This window comes from Tenrec ecaudatus, chromosome 4 (assembly GCF_050624435.1).
Source record: "Tenrec ecaudatus isolate mTenEca1 chromosome 4, mTenEca1.hap1, whole genome shotgun sequence".
NCBI lineage: Eukaryota > Metazoa > Chordata > Mammalia > Afrosoricida > Tenrecidae > Tenrec > Tenrec ecaudatus.
Genome location: NC_134533.1, coordinates 166980460 through 167002404, shown reverse-complemented (window position 1 = coordinate 167002404; position 21945 = coordinate 166980460). Strand labels below are relative to the sequence as shown.

The window sequence follows — 21945 nt, the reverse complement described above, 5'->3', positions numbered from 1 at the left end:
GGTCCCATTGTTTCCTCCTCAGGATTGTTTATCTTGCCTATCTTATATAGGTAGACATGACAAAAAAGACAAAGAAGTAGAAAGGCGGCTAAGCATAGTTCCAGTTCTGTCTGCTGACCCTTACGTGTGCTTTCCAATCGAGTCTGATGAGACGCTCAGCCTGCCCTGAGTCTGCAGTCTACTCTTGGGATGCCTCTGGGACTTCATGACTGTGCTCCCCTTGCTGTTCTGTTGCGTTCCCTTCATGTTTCGCCCAGGTGTGTGTGTGGGTGTGGTGGGGGGTTCAGAGCGGGCACAAGTCCCACACTGTGTCTTCAGTGCTGTACCCTGTAGCACGGTGGGACAGTGAGGGGACTTCGTTTCTTGTGGTGGGGATGGCCCTACTGTCCTCTTTGTGCCTTGGCTGCTCTGAGCAGGAGTGCCATCCTTGGGGCTTGGTGGGCCAGGATGCAGTTCTCTCTCTCTCTCTCTCTCTCTCTTTCTCTCCCCCCTCTTAGTTTGCTCCTGTGTGGCCTGAGCAGACTCACTCCTCTCCCTGGGCTGTATCTTCAGTGCTGTCCAAATCTGGGGAAGGGGGGCATCAATGCAGCTGGGATAGATAGGGGCTGGTCCTGCAGACCTCTCTGTTAGTTCATTGCTTCATGCTGGTATATTGTCCTCAGGCTTGGCATGCCAGGTTGAGGTCTGTTCCTTCTCTCCCTTTCCTGTGGAGACATAAACAATACCCTCCCCGTGGGTGGGGTAGTGCCCTGTTCCCCCACTAGCCATGTCCTGTCTTCTTCTTTTTAAACTCCTTTCCCCCTCCTTTTTAGTTGGCTGCCATATGCATGTCTGGGTTGGGTCTGACCCTGCCAGAGTGCCTGGGCCTCGCCCTGGGGATTTACGCATTTAGTGGCTTTTCTCCTATGCTCCTTGTGATTTTTACGCTTACCTCAGTGGACCCATGTTGTACTTGCCCTCCTCTTCTTAATCCTAAAATAGCTAAGTTTAAAAGATGGCAGTTTAGTGACAAACCAAAGCATGGCACCAAGAGTGGGTTTAGTCACCCTGTTGTCTGCTTAGCCACAGCCTACTTCTTGCTTAGTGAATCTTCTAGCAGTTACGACCAGGTCATTAGCAAAATCCTGTGAAAAAGGAGCCTAAACCCTCTCTGACAGAATTCTCAAAATGACAAAATGCCTTGAGTGTGGTCTTCTTTATTCCCCCAAACAGGGCAGGTAAAGGTGACAAGCAGTGAGACTTGTGCTAATGAGGTCACTGCAAATGGATGACGTGGCAAAAAAGAGAGAAAAAGCAAGAGAGGAGGAAGAGTGAGGAGCTGGGCAGAGGACACACCATAGATAGCGGATTTCAGTAGCTTTAACATGTTAGAATTGCCGCTGGTAATACGGAAAAGCCATTTTAAGTTTTATTTAATGCTATCATCTTTTCTTTGCATTTTGTTTTTTTTGCAAATAAAAAAGATATTTAATTCTGTTTGCATTACAAATTTATGGAACCAAAATTGTTATAGAACCCCAAACTTAATTTATATAACCCTTTTTGGGGAGTGCAAATTATACATCCGCCTTGCCCCTCCATTTTATTTTTCCCCTTTCCTCTTTTGAAAATGAACGCATTTGATTAAATGAACTTTCACGTTAATGAATTTTGTTCTAAAGCCAAAGAGAATGCTGGTAACCAGGTACTACGTTAAGCTATTTCCATTAGATGACTCTGACTCAGAGAGGCCCTAAATGGGTTTCTGAGGCAGTAATGTGTAGCGATCAGACAGTCTCTTCTTTCTTCCCTGGAGCAGCTGCTGTGTTTGAACCACTGACCTTGAAGTAAGTAGCCCAATGTCTAACCCACAGTGGCCATCAGAGCTTTTTTAGAGGTTACCTTCCATCCCACACCCAAACTCTACTGTCTTTGAGTCAATTGTGACTTAAAGTGACCCTTGAGGGTAGAGTGGAAGTGCCCTTTTTGGTGTCTGAGGTTGTAAAGATTTACCTGAGCAGAAAGCCTCATCTCCAGCTGGAGGAGCAGCTGGTGAGTTTGAACTGCTGACCGTGTGGTTCGTATTCCCATGCTTTACTTAGACTAGGCCACCAGGGCGTCTAGTCATGGCCATGGCCCTTCGTAAATATACGGCTCTGATTCTATGTTAGGATTTCTGTCTTAGAAATAAAATATTACAGAGATAAAATTCTTCAGGCTTTACAATTTAAAAATTATATATGTTGTTAACTATACAGTATAGACTTATATAATATCATTTTAAAAATGATAAACAAAAATAAAATAGTACTAATGACACACTTATCAAGATGAATATAAATAATTCACATATTCCAATCGATGCCCAAAGGCAATGTTACGTAAATTCAATATATAGCCCTGGATAGATTCTCCAATGTTGGCCTCTGAAAAGCTTTATACAGATATTGTCGGGGAAGGAGCAGCATACTTCACCTTGGAAATTTAATATTATAAAGACACTGCCATTAGAGATTTTATGTACTTCTACATACCCTTCTTGAATTTGAAATAATGGATAAGCTCGGGTAATCATTTTTGTTCTCTTTCAAGTTTTATGACTAAAATATTGAGTTGGGTTTTACAGCCTGCATTCATTATATTCTGTGGAGTCAGTCAACAGCTCCAGGCAAAGAATACCTTTGGAGTCGGAAGTCGATGCTAAGGAACCAGCTATTTAAAATGAATAATCATGTATTCTAAAAGCATGAGGATTTTACAAATGAGACTGAAGTACAAATAACACTGCAAATATATATATATATATATATATATATATATATATATATATATATATATATATATATATATATACCATCATTTTCCAACCCTGTATAGACATTTTAGAAGCCATGGTGGTGCAGTGGTTAAGCACCTGACATCTAACTGAAATGTTGGCTACTCAAAACCCCCAGGTGCACTGGAGGAGAAAGATGTGGCAGTGTGTTTCCATAAAGATTTACAGCCTTAGAAATGCCATGCCCCAGTTCTACTCTGTCCTGTTTGGTCACTGAGATGAAACCATCACAATGATAAAGGTTTTTAGTTTGTTTGGTTTGTTTTTGATAGACATTTCTTTTTTCTTATGTGGTTAGAATAATTTTCTAAAATATAGGCCAGTATTGTTGCTGTAAAACTTCATTTGCAGGATACTTTGGTAATTTTTTTTTGAAGAAAGACTTATTTTATACAGACAATATTAAAGAATGTTGCTAGGAGGAATTCTGAAGGGATTATAGTAATGACACAATCTCAGTTTGATAAGGCTATGTTTATAAAACTAAACAATAGACCCTCATTTCTTATTTCATTTTCTTTTTAAACTGTTTTCCTTAGGTACCGTCTGTCTCATACTGGCCCAGTGGTTCCGATGCTTGGGCTCAAGGTTGCAGTCACTGTGTCGGTCCAGCTCACTGAGGCCTCCCTCTTGTTCACCAGCCCTCTTTTCTGTCTTACCCAGCATGATGTCTTTTTCTAGTGACTGGTTCCTCCCGAAGATAGGTCCAAGGTAAGTGAAATAAAAAGCTTACCATCCTTGCTTGTAAGGAGCAAGCAGGTTATACTTTCCTGAAGACAGATCTCTTCATTTCTCTGGCAGTCAGTGGTGTATTCGACAACATCACAACTCAAAAGTGGCAATTCTATATATTTTCTTCATTATCCAACTTTTGCATGCATGTGAGGTGAAAGACAATACTACTTTAGTCTGGATTCTTTAGAGGAACAGAACAAGTGAAGTGACATAGAAAGTTAACTTCAAGGAAGTGGGTTGTAGAATTATGGGTGGAGGTAAATGTATTGAGTTAGGCAGCAGGCTGAAGACTTCTGCTGGCTCATGTGCTTCTAGGACTGGATGAACCCCATATGCAGGTCAGGTGGCAGGCTGGAGTCATCTGCTGGTTCATGGAGCTTATGGAGCTGGAAAATCTAAGTTCTGCAGGTTTACAAACCATGCACTTCTTGTCAGATAACGAGAGGAGTGCAGGATCCCAGGGTATAAGTAAACATTATCCAAAACATCCATTTAAATACTGGAGGCAGGTCACACCCCAAGGAAAATCCCTCTTCAAAAAATTGGCTGCTCACACCAGGTCACAAAATGGAAAAGGATTACATTGTGTTTACTAAAACCACTGAGAATCCCTAGCCTACCCAAGTTGACACATAACCTTAACCAACTCAAAAAGCATGGCTTGGGTCATGTTTACCTTAGTCATTAAAGTGGCATTTTTGCTTTTTCACACTTTAAAGAAATCTTTTCCAGATGTGTACACTGCCATGTGTTTGATTTCTTGGTAATTGCTTCCTTGAGCATTGATTGTTGAAAATCCTTGAAGTCTTCATTTTCTCTTGCCATTTATCATGCTGTTTATTGGGCCAGTTTTGAGGATTTTCGTTTTCTCGATCTTCATACTGCAAGCTGTGCTGTCTCAGTCAGTAAGTGCGTCCAGTCATCTGCATGTTTCAGCAAGCAGGTTGTGTCAAATGCATACCTCAGTTTGCTTATGTCTTCTTCAATTCCTGATCTCGTGTGCTTCAGCATGAAGTTCTCATTGTAACCAACTAGATACAATTGGTTGCTATAACTTGTTTAAATAAAATGGGAACTTGATTTCCACAGGGAAACATTCAGGAAGGGTAGAAATATGGTCTTGATTCATGTCCTGCTCAGCTCCTAACTGCTGATGTACCGCATTGTGGCAATACAGAAGGACTGGATGAAGATACAAATGGTCAGAGTCTCTACACTCATGATCACAGGGTTTGGGAGGCAGGCTCTAGTGGGAAAGGCTGTCACAGTTGTGAGTAAAGGTAACTCCCGATACAGATTCTCCAGACTGAAAATCATCCCCACATTAGCCCCCATAAAGGTGCTACCATAAAAAAAATGTCTTCTGCTTGCGTATGCACTGAGAGGCTCTCTGCCTTTAATAGTAATCAGGTTCCGTTGCCCATCCCACCCAAGGTGCAGCCTGCTTCCTTCTGACACTGATCATAGCTTTATTCCTTGGAGACAGCTTTGCAGGGCCATTCGAGGTTAAGCTGCTAACTTCACTCTAGTTCTCAACCTTCCTAATGCCACAACCCTTTAATACAGTTCCTTGTGTTGTGGTGACCCCCAATCATAAATTTATTTTATTTTTTAAACATATTATTAGGGACTCATACAACTCTTATCACAATCCATACATACATCAATTGTGTAACGCACATCTGTACATTCTTTGCCCTCATCATTTTCAAAGCATTTGCTCTACACTTAAGCCCTTTGCATCAAGTCCTCTTTTTCCCTCCCCTCCCCGCTCCCCCCTCCCTCATGAGCCCTTGATAATTTATAGATTGCTATTTTGTCATATCTTGCCCCATCCGGAGTCTCCCTTCACCGCCTTCTCTGCTGTCCATCTCCCAGGGAAGAGGTCACATGTAGATCCTTGTAATCTGTTCCCCCTTTCCAACCCATTCACCCTCTACCCTCCCAGTATCGCCCCTCACACCCCTGGTCCTGAAGGTATCATCTGCCCTGGATTCCCTGTGCCTCCAGCTCCCATCTGCACCAGTGTACATCCTCTGCTCTATCCAGATTTGCAAGGTAGAATTCGGATCATGATAGTTGGGGTGGAGGGGAGGAAGCATTTAGGAACTGGAGGAAAGCTGTATTCTTCATTGGTGCTACATTGATGCTACATAAATTTATTTTCGTTGCTACTTCATAGCTGTGATTCTACTACTGTTATGAATCGTCATGTAAATATCTGATGTGCAGGATGTATTTTCATTGTTACAAATTGAACGTAATTAAAGCGTAGTGGTTAATCACAAAACAATATGTAATTATATATTGTGAAATATTTATTTCTAATTACAAATAAATGAAATTTTGTCTTGAAGCATGGTGTAGCATGGATAGCAGTCTTATAACAGTAAACTACATTGCTACATTTTGCAACAGTATGCACAAATAGCCAACGTTGGTGTGAAGGTTGAGAGAGCTTCTTTCTCACCAGACCAGCGTATCTGCATGTGGGAGGACCCGCCTGGAGACTGATAGAGGAGAAGTGTCTCGGTTCCTCAGACCATCAGAAACATGTGTTTCCAATGGTCTTAGGTGACCCCGGTGAAAGGGTCATTCAAACCTCAACGGGGTCGCCACCCACAGGCTGAGGACCGCTGCTCTAGTACCTGCCCACTCCATTGCGTATGTGCCTCCAGAACCTGCCCACCCCATTAAGTATGTGCCTGCCAGAGCTATAGAGACCCATTGGAAAACACATTTGCTCTCTGGATCCTGACATCGGGAAAGGTGAGCCCCAAATGCCCCACTCTTTCTGTCTCTTTATTTCCTATAATTGCACTACGGCTCCTTGGTACCCATTCAGTGTGGGGCCAGTCCCTCCACTACATGACCTAGAACATGCTAGAGTTATTTTGATAAACCTATTACAGCCGCTTTGATAAGTTTGGGTTTCTCTGTTTAACAAAATGTAACTCTAATGCCTAGCCTGTCTGGGATAAAAGGTTTGTAAATGAAAACTTGGAATTATACTTCTACTCCTTACTTAACAATTGTCTTGTGATGCAACATTTCACATTTATGTCCCCTGGGGAAACTGCTTTATGCCTTAATGATGCAAGCTGGCAGGAGCCCAGGGATGAGGTGAGAATAATTCTGCTCATGATGGCTAAAGTTAAGCGTCATCTCGATGCAGGAGTGATTGTAATAGTAGATGTGATATAATTTGGCCACTCTGTCATTATGCAATCATTCTCCATTTTTACATATTACTGAATTTCACATAACCACTTGTTCTACGGAACCTAACCATTGTGAAAAATGAGGGGTGGGTGTATAATGTATATTGTTATTATTTTACTAGGTAATATATATATAATTTTCATGTTAATATATTATATTTTAATCTATATATAATATAGATTATTATTTACTAGGTGAAAGCGCTTGCCAGGCATTGTTAATTTGTATAAGAGTTTAAATGCCAAAGGCTTGCTATTTGTTTTTTCTGGAAACTGTGGTAAAGCAGAATGACTTGACACGACTCTTCTTCCCATGTCTTTGTAGCTACCACCAAATGTTTGCAGAGTGTTGTGAAATACTAATCGAAAGGATTGGCCAGCTCACTTGGAATATTTATGTAAACTATCACAGAAGCAGGAAGGGAGAGAATCTCGTGACCCTCAAGGGAAAGGAGCCTTTATTGGGATATGCGTGAGACGACTGTCGGGAGTCAGCAGAAACAGCAGATGTACTGGGGTCCCCAGTCCCACAATCACGAGGCAAAGCGGAGGAGCTGGAGACTTCCCGGCCTACAGCTAGAGGTGTTGATCGAGGGACCACATGGCTGAGAAGCGGCACTATGAACAAATCCCTGCATCCCTCCCATATGGAAAACCCTTACTGTTGTGAGGTGCCATCGAGTCTGTTCTGCCGCAAAGGGACTCCTTGTACAATAAAACCAAACCTGCCCCATCCAGTTGCGGCTGGGCTTGAGTCCCTTGTTGTCCCCACTGTGTCATTCCATTGTGCTGAAGGCCGCCCTCTTTTCTGCTGCCCTGCCACTACCCAGCATAATGTCCTTCTCCAGGGACTGGTCTCTTCTAACAACGTGTCCAAAGTACGTAAGACGCAGTCTCACCATCCTTGCCTCTAAGGAGCATTCTGGCTGTACGCTTCCAAGGGAGACTTGTTTGTTCTGAGTGCAGCCCGTGTGCTTAGCATTCTTCACCAGCACCGCAGCTCCCTACAAACCCCCATTCGCGAGTGCTGTCTGTGCGTTGTGTGGCCGCTCCAACAAATTACTGAATCAGGCAGCCACAGATGCGGTGGGAGCGATGCTTGGTGTCAGAATCAGGAAGAATGGGGGGTGCTGGCACATCTGACCTCTGCCTTATGCCATTTGTCCTTGGGCGGGTGTGGAATGGGATTCTTTTTCCCCCTTGTGTCGCTGGAGAACGTCAGATAAGGTCTCCATGCTATTTCCTCAGTAACCTGTAACTTCAGGAGCCACATAAACGAATTCTGCACCAGGAACTCTCTCTATGTTGGGGTTGGTAAGATCTGCCATGCAGATTACAAAACTCTGATGTCACTGGGGGGCGTTAGACTGTTAGCCACGAAGTAGGTGGTTCAAACCTACCAGTCAAACCTTCCTCGGGAGAAAACCAAGGTTTTCTGTTCCAGTATAGATTTACAGCCTTAGAGACCCTGTTTAGTTCACTATGAATCAAAAGTAACTCAACAGTAGTAGGTCTTATGATACTCTGTAGACTGCAGTCGGTGCTCAGTGCTCAGAGTAAGAATCTGAAGTACAGACAACTCCAACTTTAATGTTACCAAATTTACCCTCACTTTGAAATGATTAAACCAATCTGCACTCACAGCAAGTTCTTCATCACAAACACCTTCACTTGCATCCTCTATCATAAAAAGGGCAGTGCGACTTTCCTTGCTCAAAAGGCTAAATATGAGTAGTACACACTTATTCTGATTTCCAGGAGCCATGGTGGCATAGGGGTTATGGGTTTGAAACCAGCCTGGTCCTCAGGAGAAAGACAGGGCTTTCTACTCCTTTAAAGAATTAAGTCCTGGAAACTCACTGGGGCAGTTCTACTCTGGCCTTTAGGGCCACCGTGAGTCAACAGGCAGTAAGGTTTTTGGTTGTTGCTATGGTTATGTGTTGGACTAACTGCAAAGTCGTCCGTTTGAAACCATTCGCAGGTCCTAGGGAGAAAGGTGAGCGTTTCACTTTAGTAAAGAGTTAGTCTCCAAGCCCTGTTCTAAATGGTCACTATGAGTCAGAATCCACTCAATAGCAGTTCTTTTAATTTTTAATTTACCTACAAATTCAATTTAAGGACACACCAGGAACAGATCTCCTATAATCCAGGGACTAGGTCATTGATTGTGAACACAAAAGTTCAGTTCCAACATCATGAAAATTATGGATTGTGATAAATTCTACAAACTACTGTAACATTTCCAGAACAATCGACTTTTTTGAGAATTCTGGTCACAATGTAATTATCATTTATGCCATTGCTAGCGTTTGCATAACCTCAAATTTTTCCCTCCCAAGAAAGTATAAATGATAATTATGTTGCAACCAGAATTCTGAAAAAAGGCAATTTCTTTGAAGGGGTCTGCGGCCACTATGTTTGTTTTGCTTGTTTTTACTTCATGGGCTTTAAAATGCAATTTAGGAATGCTGTAACTGATGCATTTTCCCCACCAATAAGCACATAGGACAAAATGAATGCAAACGCATGTCTGCCGGCAAGATTTGTTTTTGAAATTATTCCATTTGTAGTGAGGCCACAGATAGGAGCTCGCTTCTTTCCCCCTGGGCCCAGGGCAGGCTTCTTTTCCCGACCCACGTGGGCAGTGCAGCAGGGAGTCTAGTGTGCTTCAGCCTCCGGGGGACTCTTGCCCTGCCGTCTGTGGGCACACGCGCACGCAGCCTTGCACACTCAGCGTTCGTGGTGCACGGATGAAGCCCGCGTGGAGGTGCGCTTGCATCGCGGGCCCACAGGCCGGGGAAAGGCACCCGGGAGCCCGCGGGGCGCCCACCGTGGCCCCCACTGAGGCCGGCGCCCCGCTCGTCGCCCGCCTCGCGTGCCGGCGCCCCCACGTGCGGCCGCCCCTCCCGAGACGCAGGCCGGGCACGCCCCTCGCCCTCCCCGGCGCGCCGCGCCGACTCCACGTGGGCGCAGCCCGGCGCCAGGCGGCCGCGCTCCCCGCGGAGCCCCTCGCCGGCACCCGCGGGGGGCGGGCAGGCGCCGCCCGGGGTCAGACGGACAAAGCGGGCGTCCAATCGAGCCCGGCACTGCCTCCCCGAAGGGTGGGAACGGCGGCGGGGCCGGGCCCAATGAGCGGGGAGCCCGAGTGGGACTTCCTCCCGGAATCCCGTTGGTCAGAGTAGCGGGGCCGTGGGTGACACGTAAGTTGGGTGGGAGGCGGCGGCGCCCGCGGCTCGGCCAGTGCAGTCGGGGACCCCGGCCCGCCGCGCGCCCAGCCCGCCCGGCGCCCACCCGAGTCCCCTTTGTTGGGCTCGCAGCCCCGCGCCCTTAGGTGGCCCCGGGCCGCGCAGTGGGCGCCGCCGCGCGGGGTGTGGAGCGGCCGGGGCGGGACTCCCAGCGGCGCCGGGAGCGCCGGGCCAGAAAGTGGGCAGCAGCAGGAGGAGGAGGAGCAGGAGGGCACGGGGCGCAGCGCGCGAGCGGCCGGCGCAGAAGTATGCGGAGGGCCCCCGCGCGGGCCCGGGCCCCGGCGGCGAGCGAGCCCAGGAAAAGTTTGGCGCCCAGGGCTGCGCGCCCCGCGACGCGCGGGGGCTGAGGCGGCCGCCACTTCCCCTCCGGCCCCGCTTTTGTGCCGTGCGGCGGCTCCGGTGCGGCGGCCGCTGCTGAGACGCCCGCGGGGACCCGGCGACGGCGGGCGCGGAGACGGGGCCGACGAGGGCGCCCGCGGCGCGCGCTCCAGGCGGGACGATGGGCAACGGGCTGTGCTCCCGAAAGCAGAAGCGGATCGTGCAGACGCTGCTGCTGCTGACCGTGGTGGTGGGCTTCCTGTACGGCGCGATGCTCTACTACGAGGTGCAGGCGCAGCTGCGGAAAGCCGAGGCGGTGGCGCTCAAGTACCAGCAGCACCAGGAGTCCCTGTCGGCCCAGTTACAAGGTACCGTAACGGGACCTGCGCGGCCCCCGGCCAACTTCGTCCCGCGCCTCCCGCCCTGGCTGCAAAAGTGCCTCTGGGGAGCCGTGGGCACTGCGGGTGCCGCGTCCGACCCGCAGGGGCTTCGGGCCAGCGAGGCAGGGCTGCCGACCCCCCAGTCTGCCAGGGGAGTGGACATCCTTGTCCTCCTGGCGGTTACGTTTGAAATGGATCGCCGGCTCCCAGGGCCGCCCAGCGCCGGGTGGGCGGGGACGCGCAGCGCCTTTCGGGGACCGCTTGTCAAAGGCCCAGCTGGGTCCGGCGGGCGCTCTGTGCATCCTGCCCCGAGAGGCAGCGCTCACGGGGTCTGGGTGTTTTGGTTTCCAGTGCATTTTGCCCGCCGGCTGAAAAACGAAGGTCTTTGAGATTTCTCTAGAAGGAAAACGTAGGCCGTCATCCCGCGGCTCAAAGGGATGAGCCAGTGCAATGTTCTTGTCCTGTTAACTCCGCAGGGCCACCTCAGGGATGTTGCCTGGGTTGTAGTAGTCCACAGACCACTTACTGTTCACCACCTGCAGGTATGCTCCCCACAAAAGGGGGTCTGTTTGCCTTTCTGAGTAGCTGTGGGTTCATCAGAAGGCTGAGTGTGTGCTTGAGCCAATTAACCATGGGAAGTTGGAGAAAAACACGATTTTTCACTTTGTCAGAGGCAGCAAACACAACTGGAGTAGAAGTGGAAAGACTTGAAGCTGATAACCTTCTGTTGCAGACTCATTTACTGCAAATCTCAGAAAGATAACTGATGTATGAATGTGCAGTAAGGTCAGTGTGGTGCTGTCGTCTTCACCGCATTTTACAGCTGCTTTTTGTGCTTAGGTTAGTTTTCAGCGTGTTCACCACCCTCCTGCGGACCACGAAAAGATAGAGTGAGACAGGAACAAGGAAGGAAGATAGAAAATACAGTAAAGCTGTACGTTTTGGAAGTGCTGACGGTTTGCTGATAATGTAGCCGTAGCTTATTTCATATTACCATATCGGTTGGTTGGGCGTATTTGCCTGCATGGTCATACAAATTTAAAACAGATGCTTTCTCCTCGCTCCAGCTCCTTTGAGTGTTGGGGAGTAAAAAATTTAGGGTGAGCAAAAATGATACGCCACAGCCAATTGCTGGTTCTTATTCGCTTACCCCAATTTAGCAGAAAGGGAAGTATTTTTAGTCTACTGAAGCTGCATAGCTTCAGGCAATGAAAATATGTAAACCGGGCTTGGTTCAAGAGGAAAACCTATTTTGGTAATCTTAGGTTAATTTTCTTTAAGTGCTTGAAATTTATTCACGTTGATTATATTTGCCTTGTTGAAATACTTTGGTTTGAGAAGGGTGTAAGAGGCCAGGGGCTTCCTTGTGAGGTTCAGTGCAGGTAATCCAAGGAAAGAGTTTGTTGTCTAACAGTAACCTGTCAGGACTGGTTTCCCTGGATGTGGGTGCAGTACGTGAGGTTGTGTGCATTGGTCTCGTATGTGAGGCACCCAGGAGGGTGGGTGCTGCTGTGGTCACCAGTGTGTCCTCAGTACCACACAGACAGACAGACAGCACCTGGCATTCAGGAGAGGATGGATACACAGTACTCAGTAAACAACTATCACTCTCCCAAGCACTTTCCTCCGCTTTCTTGGGCGTCACTTCTCTGTCTCTGCTTGGGAAAACCGAAGAAAGCAAAACCATTAAAAAGCAAAAACAAATCAAACAAAACAACAAAAAATGAAAGAACCCAAGTAGCAACTTGTCTCAACTGCTAATGTTAGGACTTGACTGAAGTCTTAATTTCTGAGTCACCCTCTTTATTTGAAAATCAATCTCAAGTTCGTCGCCCTTCTCCCCCATTCATTTTATGGTGATGGTAGTGCCAGGGTTGGGGGTGGCCTGGGACCAGTCCCTGGTGACACAGCTGGTGAACAGATGTGGCTGTGAAAGAGGAGGTTAATGGATCGAGCCCACTCATGAGTGCGTCGGAAGAACTGCCTGTGGTTGTCTCCTTCCGAAAAATCAGCCCTTTGCAATTCTTGTCGGGGACAGCTACCCTTTGATATGTGGGGTCACCCGGAGTCATTGGCCTCAATGGCAACTGTTACTAGTGACGGGGAAACAGTGGGCAGGGAGTGGTCGGACGTGGCAACGCAAGGCCAGTAAAGTGTGCAGCGTTTACTTTGCAGTTGGAGACAAATATGTGCTAAACTAGTTTGGATTAGTGGCCTTGAAGTCCATTTCTTCATTTGCTCTTTTGCCCTTTCCGCCTGATTTGTGCTGCTGCTGCAACAGTCACACCCTGGTCATTCATGAAGACTATTCCCCAGTGAGGACACGTGTTTTAGGAAAGGATCATCAGGTTCCCTACCCCCATGGAGCCACTTGATGACGGTTTCCTGGTACTGTGTGGCTTTTGCTCCTCTTGGTGTTAGCAATGGCGGTTTGTACAGCAGTGCGCCTGCCACCTGCAGAGATAAGGCAGCAGGCTGCACTTTCTGAAGACCGGACGTGAATTAAAATCAGAGTTCATTATGAGCAACCACCTACTTTATTACTTCAGCCCAATAGTCTTATAGGTATGCATTTATTAAGTTAGCATATTTAGGTCATCATCAGTTGAGGAATGGGTTGTATGCAGAGCTTAGTTTGAAAGTAGGTTACTTCTCACCCCAAATGCCTCTCCTTGTCGGAAGAACAACAGCAACAACCCCTCAAAACCAAACCATTGTGGTCAAATCGAGTCTTACTTCTAGCAGCTCTCCTCTAGACTCCCCAATGTCATCCCTGATAACAAGTATCATCTTTCTCTCTGTGTCAATGTCTGACTATCTTTCTCTAATGCTGTACTTGGTCTGAGGGACTTTCTTTCACACAATATATCATTCCTCAGTATACGTGAGCAATGGGACAGAGGTCACCCATTGTGTAGGAGGTAGTAACAACCTTTGTCTGACCAACACAGTTTAATTTGACCTTTAATTTAAAAAATTGCTTTCAAGTGGGTCGTCCACCATTTCCCTATGTCTACACTCAGTAGTTCTTGGCCTTGGCTGCCCATCAAAATCATCTGGTGAGCATCCAGATGAATTAACTCGCAATTATGGGGGTATAACTCAGGAATCTTTAGTACTCCCCAGATACCGCCAACTCACGAAGTTGAGAACCACAGCGTTGTAATACTAAAATGGAGCCACTCCACACATTTACTGGGCTCAATTTGTTTGGTCCCAAAGACTGTTGCAATTTTAAGTATGTGATTAAAGTAAAGATGATGATTTGTAGCCAAACAGATTGGGGTTCAAAGCCTGGCCTTGCTGTTTTCTGTGTGGCATGGGCTTCAAGCTTCCTTGTAAAATGGAGATCACAGTGATCTACTTCATAGGGTTTTTGTGAGAATTAAATAAGAAAATGCCTGCAAAACTTCTCATAACTACTTGGCACACAGTAGGTACTCATTAAAGATTCGCTGTGATTCTCATGGGTGGAGCCCCTGTTGAAGGTAGGACGGGTTTTCTCTCAGGAATTTTCAAGGTCAGATTTTTGCCAATTTCCAAATCTGTTGGTAGAGTTAGGCAGCTCACTTTGACTCTGTATCTCATTGCTAAGCTACAGTTGCACTCTCTCTCTGTAGTTACAATATCTACTCACAGAATCCTGGAAACCCTGCCCAGTGCGCCCTAAGGCTGCATGATCTTGAAATGGTCTCCCCTTCTCTCCAATCAGAGTTCTGATTGCCCCACACAGTTAAAGACCAGCCAGGAGTGGGAAGAAAGGGCTTGCTTGTTTGAATACATGTTGCTCTTTCATCAACTCTAAATCTGTCCTTTCTGTGTGAGTTTCTCAGTCTTCAGATGTTGTTCACAGATGTGCCTGGTTTGTAGACTCTCTAGTTCTGGTCTAGTGGTTAGGGAATATTCATTTTACAGTGGTTCCAATAGTCTACTTGAGCCAATTTAGGGTCATAAAATGTATGTTTCCGAACCGGTCATTATGGCTGGAGAGATGGTTTGGAATGAGCCTTCCTTACTGGCTCCAGATAAACAGATTCTACCTGAACCACGTGGACTAGAAATTCTAGAAGGATTTATTTATTTACTTACCTATCTTCACATACAAGTAGGGACTGTTGCTGAAGTCAGATGAGTAGATACCACACAGCGGAAATAAAACAACTTGCGCTACACTGTTTCCTAAGCGTGCTTACACACCCACATAGGATGGTCTCAGCAGACGATGCTGTCCATTATTTGACCAGGCAATTTTGAACTAGGCTGACTTGATTTAATGGGCCACTTTCTGAGGCACAGGGAGCCCTAGTGCCACAGTAGGTTAAGCATTCAGCTGCTGTTGCAATATCTGCAGTTCAAACCCAACCATTGCTCTGTGGGAGAAAGATAAACTGCTGGCTACTATAAAGATTTGCGGTCCCCCAAATTTCTATTATACTTTTCCCTATAGGGCAAACTAGGAGTTGAAATCCACTTGATGACAGTAGGTTTGGTTTTCTTTTCCTGTTGCAAATATCATTTCTTACATCGTTGTTAGAGTGCTCTCTTTTCAGATTGGGCTGAGCAAACCGGGAGAACATATTCTAACCAAACACATGACTGCTGTCGAATCAACTCTTGAGTCTAGTGACTTTCTGTAGGATTTCTGAGGCTGTAAGGCTCCATGGGAGCAGATAGCCTCAATTTCCTTCCTCAGAGTGGCTGGTGGGTTTAAACTACCATCCTTGAGGGTTAACTGACAGCAGTACCAGGGTCCTTGAACATATTCTAATATGGCGGCAAAAAAGTTTACTGCTCTTTCACCACTGCCCCTTCTGAGCATATATTGTTAGTGCTGTTTGTTTAATACTTCTTAGCAGAGTGGTTAAGGCTGCAGATCTAGCTCCACCAGTGATCTGCCAGCACAGGCTCAGTGAGACTGTCACCGGTTGCTGAGCACAGCACCTCAAGTAGAGCGGATATGTAGCAATTGATGAAGAGACCAGTGTGTGCTGTGCTGTGAGTGAAGATAGCAAACTCCATTTTTATTTATTTAATTTTTACTCATTTTAGTGGGATCCCTTCGAGATATAACATTCCATAGTTCTACCACATCAAGCAGTACTGTACATTGCTACCACAGTGCTTCCAAACATTTTCTTTCTTCTTTAATTCCTTGACATCATCTCCTCGTTCCACGCTACCCAGCTTTGTTAGAGCAGAGTTCCGAGGGCAACATTTCTCTCTTTGGAGGACTAGGGAGCTTTGAGATTGTGTTCATATCCGTGGAGGCAAAACAAAATGAGTGAAAGGTATGATGCTGTGCTCGATGCCCTGGTTTCCCCTATTCAGGGTTAGCTTGTGCAAACCCCTGGTAGTGCAGAAAGTTGGAGCTCCTGAGATTGCCCAAGTTGTACCTCGTCAGAGTGGCTCTTGGAATCATTCTGCAGACTGGGGTGGATGCGGGTGGTGCACATGGATGTCCATTAGGCTGAATTTGACCCCACGTTCCTCTTGTGATCACGAGCTCGGGAAATGTCCAGCATTCTGGCCATGGCTCCACCTGATAGCCTCTGAGGCGAGAAGGTCAGAAGGCAGCCCCACCTTCTGGAAGGTTGGTGCCTCAACTTGAATTTACCCTTATAAATAAAGTAGCAATTGCTACTCACAATGTTTCCATTTTGCGCATATAGGAACAAGTGATAAATTAAAAAATGAAATTTCCACTGACAAATTGTGTTGATCGTTTAAGAGCCACGTCCCTCCAATGACTTGTTCTGATAATGCATGTGTGATTGAGATAAAGCCAAGGGGACATTGGGTTTTCTAACAGGTTCCCTATCTTCTAGTGTGTTATTTTGTCCATCAGCAGTAGGTACATTTTCAGGAGAAAATACTAATAAGCAATGCATTTTGCCTTTAGGTGTTTGTCAACTTCAGCCATTCAGATTTGAAACCCAGGAATCAAATAAGCAGGATAGAAGTGGGGAGCAGGGGGGTATGAGCAGAAAGGAAAGTTAATAAATTAACACAAGTTTAGTGTACTTTAGTTTGGAGACTGTACTCACTCGCCCCGCTGTTTAAAGTTTAAATTAGGGTATGTTACTGATTAACTCTCTTCTGGGTCCTGAGTGTGACTGCTAGAGGCAGGCAGTAACCATATGAAAAATGAGGCCTGTGTGTGAGCATGGGGGCGATTTAAGTGGGGGGAAAGAGGAAGCATTAAGTGTAGGGGCAAAAATCCCTACTTCCTACATTAGTAAAGTATTCTTGGTCTTCCTAGTGGTGACTAGAAACTGTCAAGAATGGGATTCGGATGTTTTATATCTTCACATGGTGGCCTGTAAGCTGTGTTGGACTGCTAACCACAGGATCCATGGTTCAAACCCACCAGCATCTCAATGGGAGACAGATGAGGCTCCTTGCTCCCATAAGGATGAATAGCCTCAGAGACCTATATAGATAGAGTAGCTATGAAATGGTATTGACTCATGGCAGGGAGTTTTATTTTATTATAGGTAAATGCATCTTAGTTATCTGTAGAAATGAAAAGCAATTTAAAAATGAGTACTTCGAAGTGTCATATTTGCTATTTATGTCAACTGCCCTGTGCTTAGCAGGGTGTAATTGCCTTTTGAACCTTGGAGAATTTCATGTAGTGCATTGTTGTTCATTGACTTCCGTAAGTGAGAACCATGGTGTGGGCAAAGCATAGTAGATTATATTCATTGAAGTACAGAGTTAGGACAAAGTTAGGGACACCACTCGGCCTGGCTAGCACTTAGCTAACCAGCACTCAGTCTCCTGCATTCAGTCTTAGGTTGGTTCAAGCAGGAACATTTGCCGTTGAAGCCAGTTATTTCTCTGTTTTCAATTAACCTATGTAATTTTTATTTCTGCTGATGTCCCTTTCTGTCAGTGCCAGGCTTTAAAAATTCCTTCATCTCTAGTGGTTGGTGCCTGGTGCATTCTAGGAAGGAATCCTGTGGGTTTCATCTGTTTGACTGTTAACCAAAAGGTTGATGGTTTGAACCCAACAGCGTTACCTGGGAGAAAGATGAGTCTGTTTTTGTAAAGATTTATAAAGCCTTATGGAGCAATTCTTGACCCTATAGGATCACTATGAGGAAGAATTGATTCCGTGGCAATGGTTTTATTAAGTAGGTGCTCAATGAATCAAAAGTTTATTTCGCCATTTGATATTTTCTGCCTAAATGTTTGGTAATGAATAGAGGCTCGAGACTCAAAACACTTGAATTTGCTTTTCTCCTGTCTTTTCTCCTAATTGCGTGGCCCTGGGCAAGTTAGTTAAGGAGCCTGGAGGCACTCAGGTTGGGCATTGGGCTGCTAACCTGAAGGCCAGAGCTCACACATAACCTGCTGTTGTGAGGGAGGAAGATGAAACTGTCGATTCCTGTAAAGGTTTACAGTCTTGCAACCTAATACAGGATGCTATAATTTTGAGTCAACTCCATGGAAGTGGGCTTGGGTGGGTGTGGCAAGTTATTTCGCTTTCCTTGACTCAATGCCATCATAAGTAATAATCAGGAAAATAGTTATCAGAGGTTGTCATGTATGTCCGTAGTTTGAGCCAGTGTTAATGCTTCAGTCGCTATCATTGAGTCATTTCAATTCATTGCAACCTTATGGGATAGAATGGAGCTGCCCCTGTGGATTTTTCTGGGAGCATAGTGAGGCCATAGGACAGGCTAGAATTGCCTCCCTGAGTGTCTGAGATGGGAACCATTGCTGTGAGTAGAAAGTTCTGTCTTTCTTCAAGAAGCAGCTGGTAGTTGGAGCAGCAGTCCTTGTGGAGCACAGCCCAGTTCATAGCCACTTTTCCCCGAGGGCTCCCCAATAGTGCTTAGCAAGATGTAGTTGCATCTTGGGACCTTGGGGACTCTCTTAAAGTGGGTTGTTGTTCACTGACCTCAGGAAGTGAGAACCACAGTGTGAAAAATGAGTGGTAGATTGTATTTATTAAAGCACAGAGTTAAGACACATTTTCGAACATCCATTAGGTTTTGTCTCTTGAATAGCCATCATCATTGAAGTACATCTTGCTATGTAAAGGAACTACTTGTGAGCCTGTGTTTATTTAATTGAGGTGCTATTTTAGAACTGAAACAGAAACAAATAAATACCCACAAGTTCAGTAGGTTCTATTTGTATGTAAAGGCTTGCTTTAAAACCCTTCCCTCAATAAAAGACAAAAGCTTCAAGAGAGCTCTTGAAAATCTGACTCAGTGAAGTATCCCGTAAAAGAATCTCCAACTCATTGCACACATTGTGTTCAATTTAGTCATCCAGAAAAATTGGGACGTGCCTCCTCTGTAATGAGAGTACTGGCATCTGAGTAAATGTCGGTTGACTGTTTAAGAGAATTGTACATCATAGGCAGCCTTTAGTTTTAAGTCCTACTGGAACCCTGATGAAGCGCCCAATTGGCTGAGTGGTTAGGCATTGGGCTGCTAATCACAAGGTCAGTGGTTCGAAACCACCAGCTGCACAGTGGGAGAAAGAACAAGGCTTTCTACTTCCATAAAGACGTTCATACAGCCTCAGAAATCCACGAGGTGATGCTACCCTGTTGTATAGGGTCACACGGATTCCAGGTCATGGAATCTACTCCGTGCAGTGAGTTTGGTTTGGTTTGAGGGCTGCTGGCACAGTGGTTGCACTGTTGCCTAGTGAGTTAGTTTATTGCGCCAACCTGGCCGATAAACACATGTGGGATTAATTGAAGGACGGAGGGATAAATGGCTCAGTGAGCCTAGCCTTTCCATTTCTAGGGTCTCTTGCTTTGTTATGGTCGCACCAGGGTGCAGCTGCCTTAGCTGTTCCGCTTCAGATTGCAAGGCTGACTTCCTACAAGATACCTCCAAGGGGAAGCCACATGGACCTACCCCAGTACAGCCCTGGATGCTGGAGCAGCCGTGTGGAGACCCCTGCCAGTGCTGAGATGCTTACACATTCACTGACTTGGCTTTCCTCCTGAAGTTGGTGTCATTGCGTCTGTTTTGTGAGATTGAAGAGGACTTTGAAGATTGCTGTTGGACATATGGGTTAATGTTGGACTTGGCTTGGACAGCATTGGGTTGGGATGTTTTCTTGATGCACACTTAATCTTTACATAAAACTGTCTTATACATGAGTTTCTGTGGATTTGTTTCTCTAAAATACCCAGGCTAATACACCTAGTAACTGAAAGATCAGTGACTCAAATCCAGTAACGGTTCAGTAACTGCTTCATAGAAGAAAGAATGGCAGTCCCAGGTAGAGGGGAGACTTACCCTGACTTTTTAGATTCTTCATTGCCTTAGCAAGAACAGTTTCCTGTAGGGCTGGGCCTGTGACCTGATTTCAGAGACCCAGAAATCAGGGAATTAGAGTTGGGGAAATGAAGACTGATTGAAAATAGTGTGGAACCAAAAGCAAGGGATTTGAGAGAAACAAAAAAAGACCTCCCACCCCACCCCACCCCCCCAAAAAATCTTAAACTCACTGTTGTGGAGTCGAATCTCCTTCACGGGGATCCTAGGAGACAGGGTAGAAGTGCCCTGTGGGTTTCTGAGATGGCAACAGTTCATCCCAGGACTCAGACACCTCTTCCTCTTCCCCAGGAGTGCGTAGTTGGTGGGTTTGAATGGCTGACCGCGTGCTAAGCAGACAAGCATGTTACCCACTACACCGCCACAGACAAAGCAGCTCCCCTCCCCTGGATGATGTGGTGAAGTGCTGAGGCAGAGTCTTGCTCGTACCTGCGTGTGCACGAGAAGGGACTGGACAGTGAAGCACTTTGGGGCTTGAGAGGCCGTGCAGTGCAATTGGATTGCAACTGCTTATCAGCAAGGTGACCGTCAGCAAGCAGATGAACCTCTGTGAACATCGACTTCTTCATATTTGAATTGGGGAAAACAATGTTTGCCTCATACACTCATATGGACTACTGTAAGATACAGTATTTCTAAAGTGACCAGGACACCTTGCTGAATTAGTATGGTGGTATTTGGTTTCCTTTATCCCTAGATGGTGCAATGCTTAGTGCCTTGGCTACTGACTGAAAGCTTAGAGGTGGGAGGCCACCTCTCGGTATGTCAGAAGAAAGGCCTACCCATCTTCTTCGAAAAACCGGCCATTGGAATCCTTGAAGAGTGTAGTCCTCTTCCCAGACCAACATGGGCGTTTCCCTGGGCGGGGTTTCACGGGGTGGCAACTGGCTTTGTGTGTGTGTTTTTACTGGTTGTTCTACATTCTAGTGGGTAAGCTGGGGCTTCAATGTGGCCCTTTTCAGAACTGTGCGCTCAACTTGGCTCCAAAACATTTATTGGATAGAAGATAGTCTCTTGGATTTTCTATATTGACCCATTTGAGGAAGGAAAAAATCTCAGATCACTTTGCATGGTCGTAACTAAGAGATGCTGTTTCTCACCTTGACAACGTGGTGTTTTTGTTTTATCATGGAGGACGCAATGTTCTTGCTACTTTCCCGCAAGGCGGTTTGTGGGATTTGTAGCTCCTGTTTGGAAGTGAAAGGCATTATATATGTATACAAATATATACATATGTACAAATAAATATATATAAAGGCATTATATACATATATATATAATGCAAAAATACCAAACTCAATTTTTCCCCAAGCCACTCTTATTTGGAGCGGATTTATTTTAGGAGACTTTTTAGGAAAGCCTCAAAAAATTATTTTGATAGAATTTTAAAATTTTGATTTGATGGCATTACATGATTTTTAATACATAAAACACCTACTGTGCTCAAATACTGCGACAAGCACTTTTCATGGATGAGAGAGGGGTTGGTGGTTTCAGGTAGGAGTCTCACTTTCTCTTTGGAAAACAGGTTCAATCCCAGGCCTGCACACCCCCACACAGCCACCCACCCATCTGTCAGTGGAGGGATGTGTGTGGCTGAACGGGTTCTAGCAGAGCTTCTAGATCAGCGGTTCTCACCTGTGGATCTCAACCCCTCTGGGGGTGAACGCCCCTTTCACGGGGATCGCCTAAGACCATCGGAAAACACATTTCCGATGATCTTAGGAATCGAGACACCGCTCCTCTATCCATCTTTAGATGGGTCCGCCCACACGCAGATACGCCCACACACCAAGTACCTTGCCTGATGACATCATCACACCAACCCCGTCACATACACCCTGTCCATATACAGGTGTATGTGACAGGGTTGGTGCCATAATGTACTCAATGCGGACCAGTCACGCGTGTAGAGAGCATCTG

The 21945-nt window shown here is 46.0% G+C and overlaps 1 protein-coding gene across 1 annotated transcript in view; it reads left to right on the top strand.

Annotated features, from left to right (window-relative positions):
* Nucleotides 1–9955: 9955 nt before the first annotated feature.
* GOLIM4 (golgi integral membrane protein 4) overlaps nucleotides 9956–21945 on the top strand; it is a 101495-nt gene continuing 89505 nt past the window's right edge. The window contains exon 1 of the mRNA XM_075547004.1: nucleotides 9956–10702. Coding sequence (XP_075403119.1) covers nucleotides 10516–10702 — 187 coding nt within the window. The 5' untranslated portion in view covers nucleotides 9956–10515. The remainder of the gene's footprint in view (nucleotides 10703–21945) is intronic.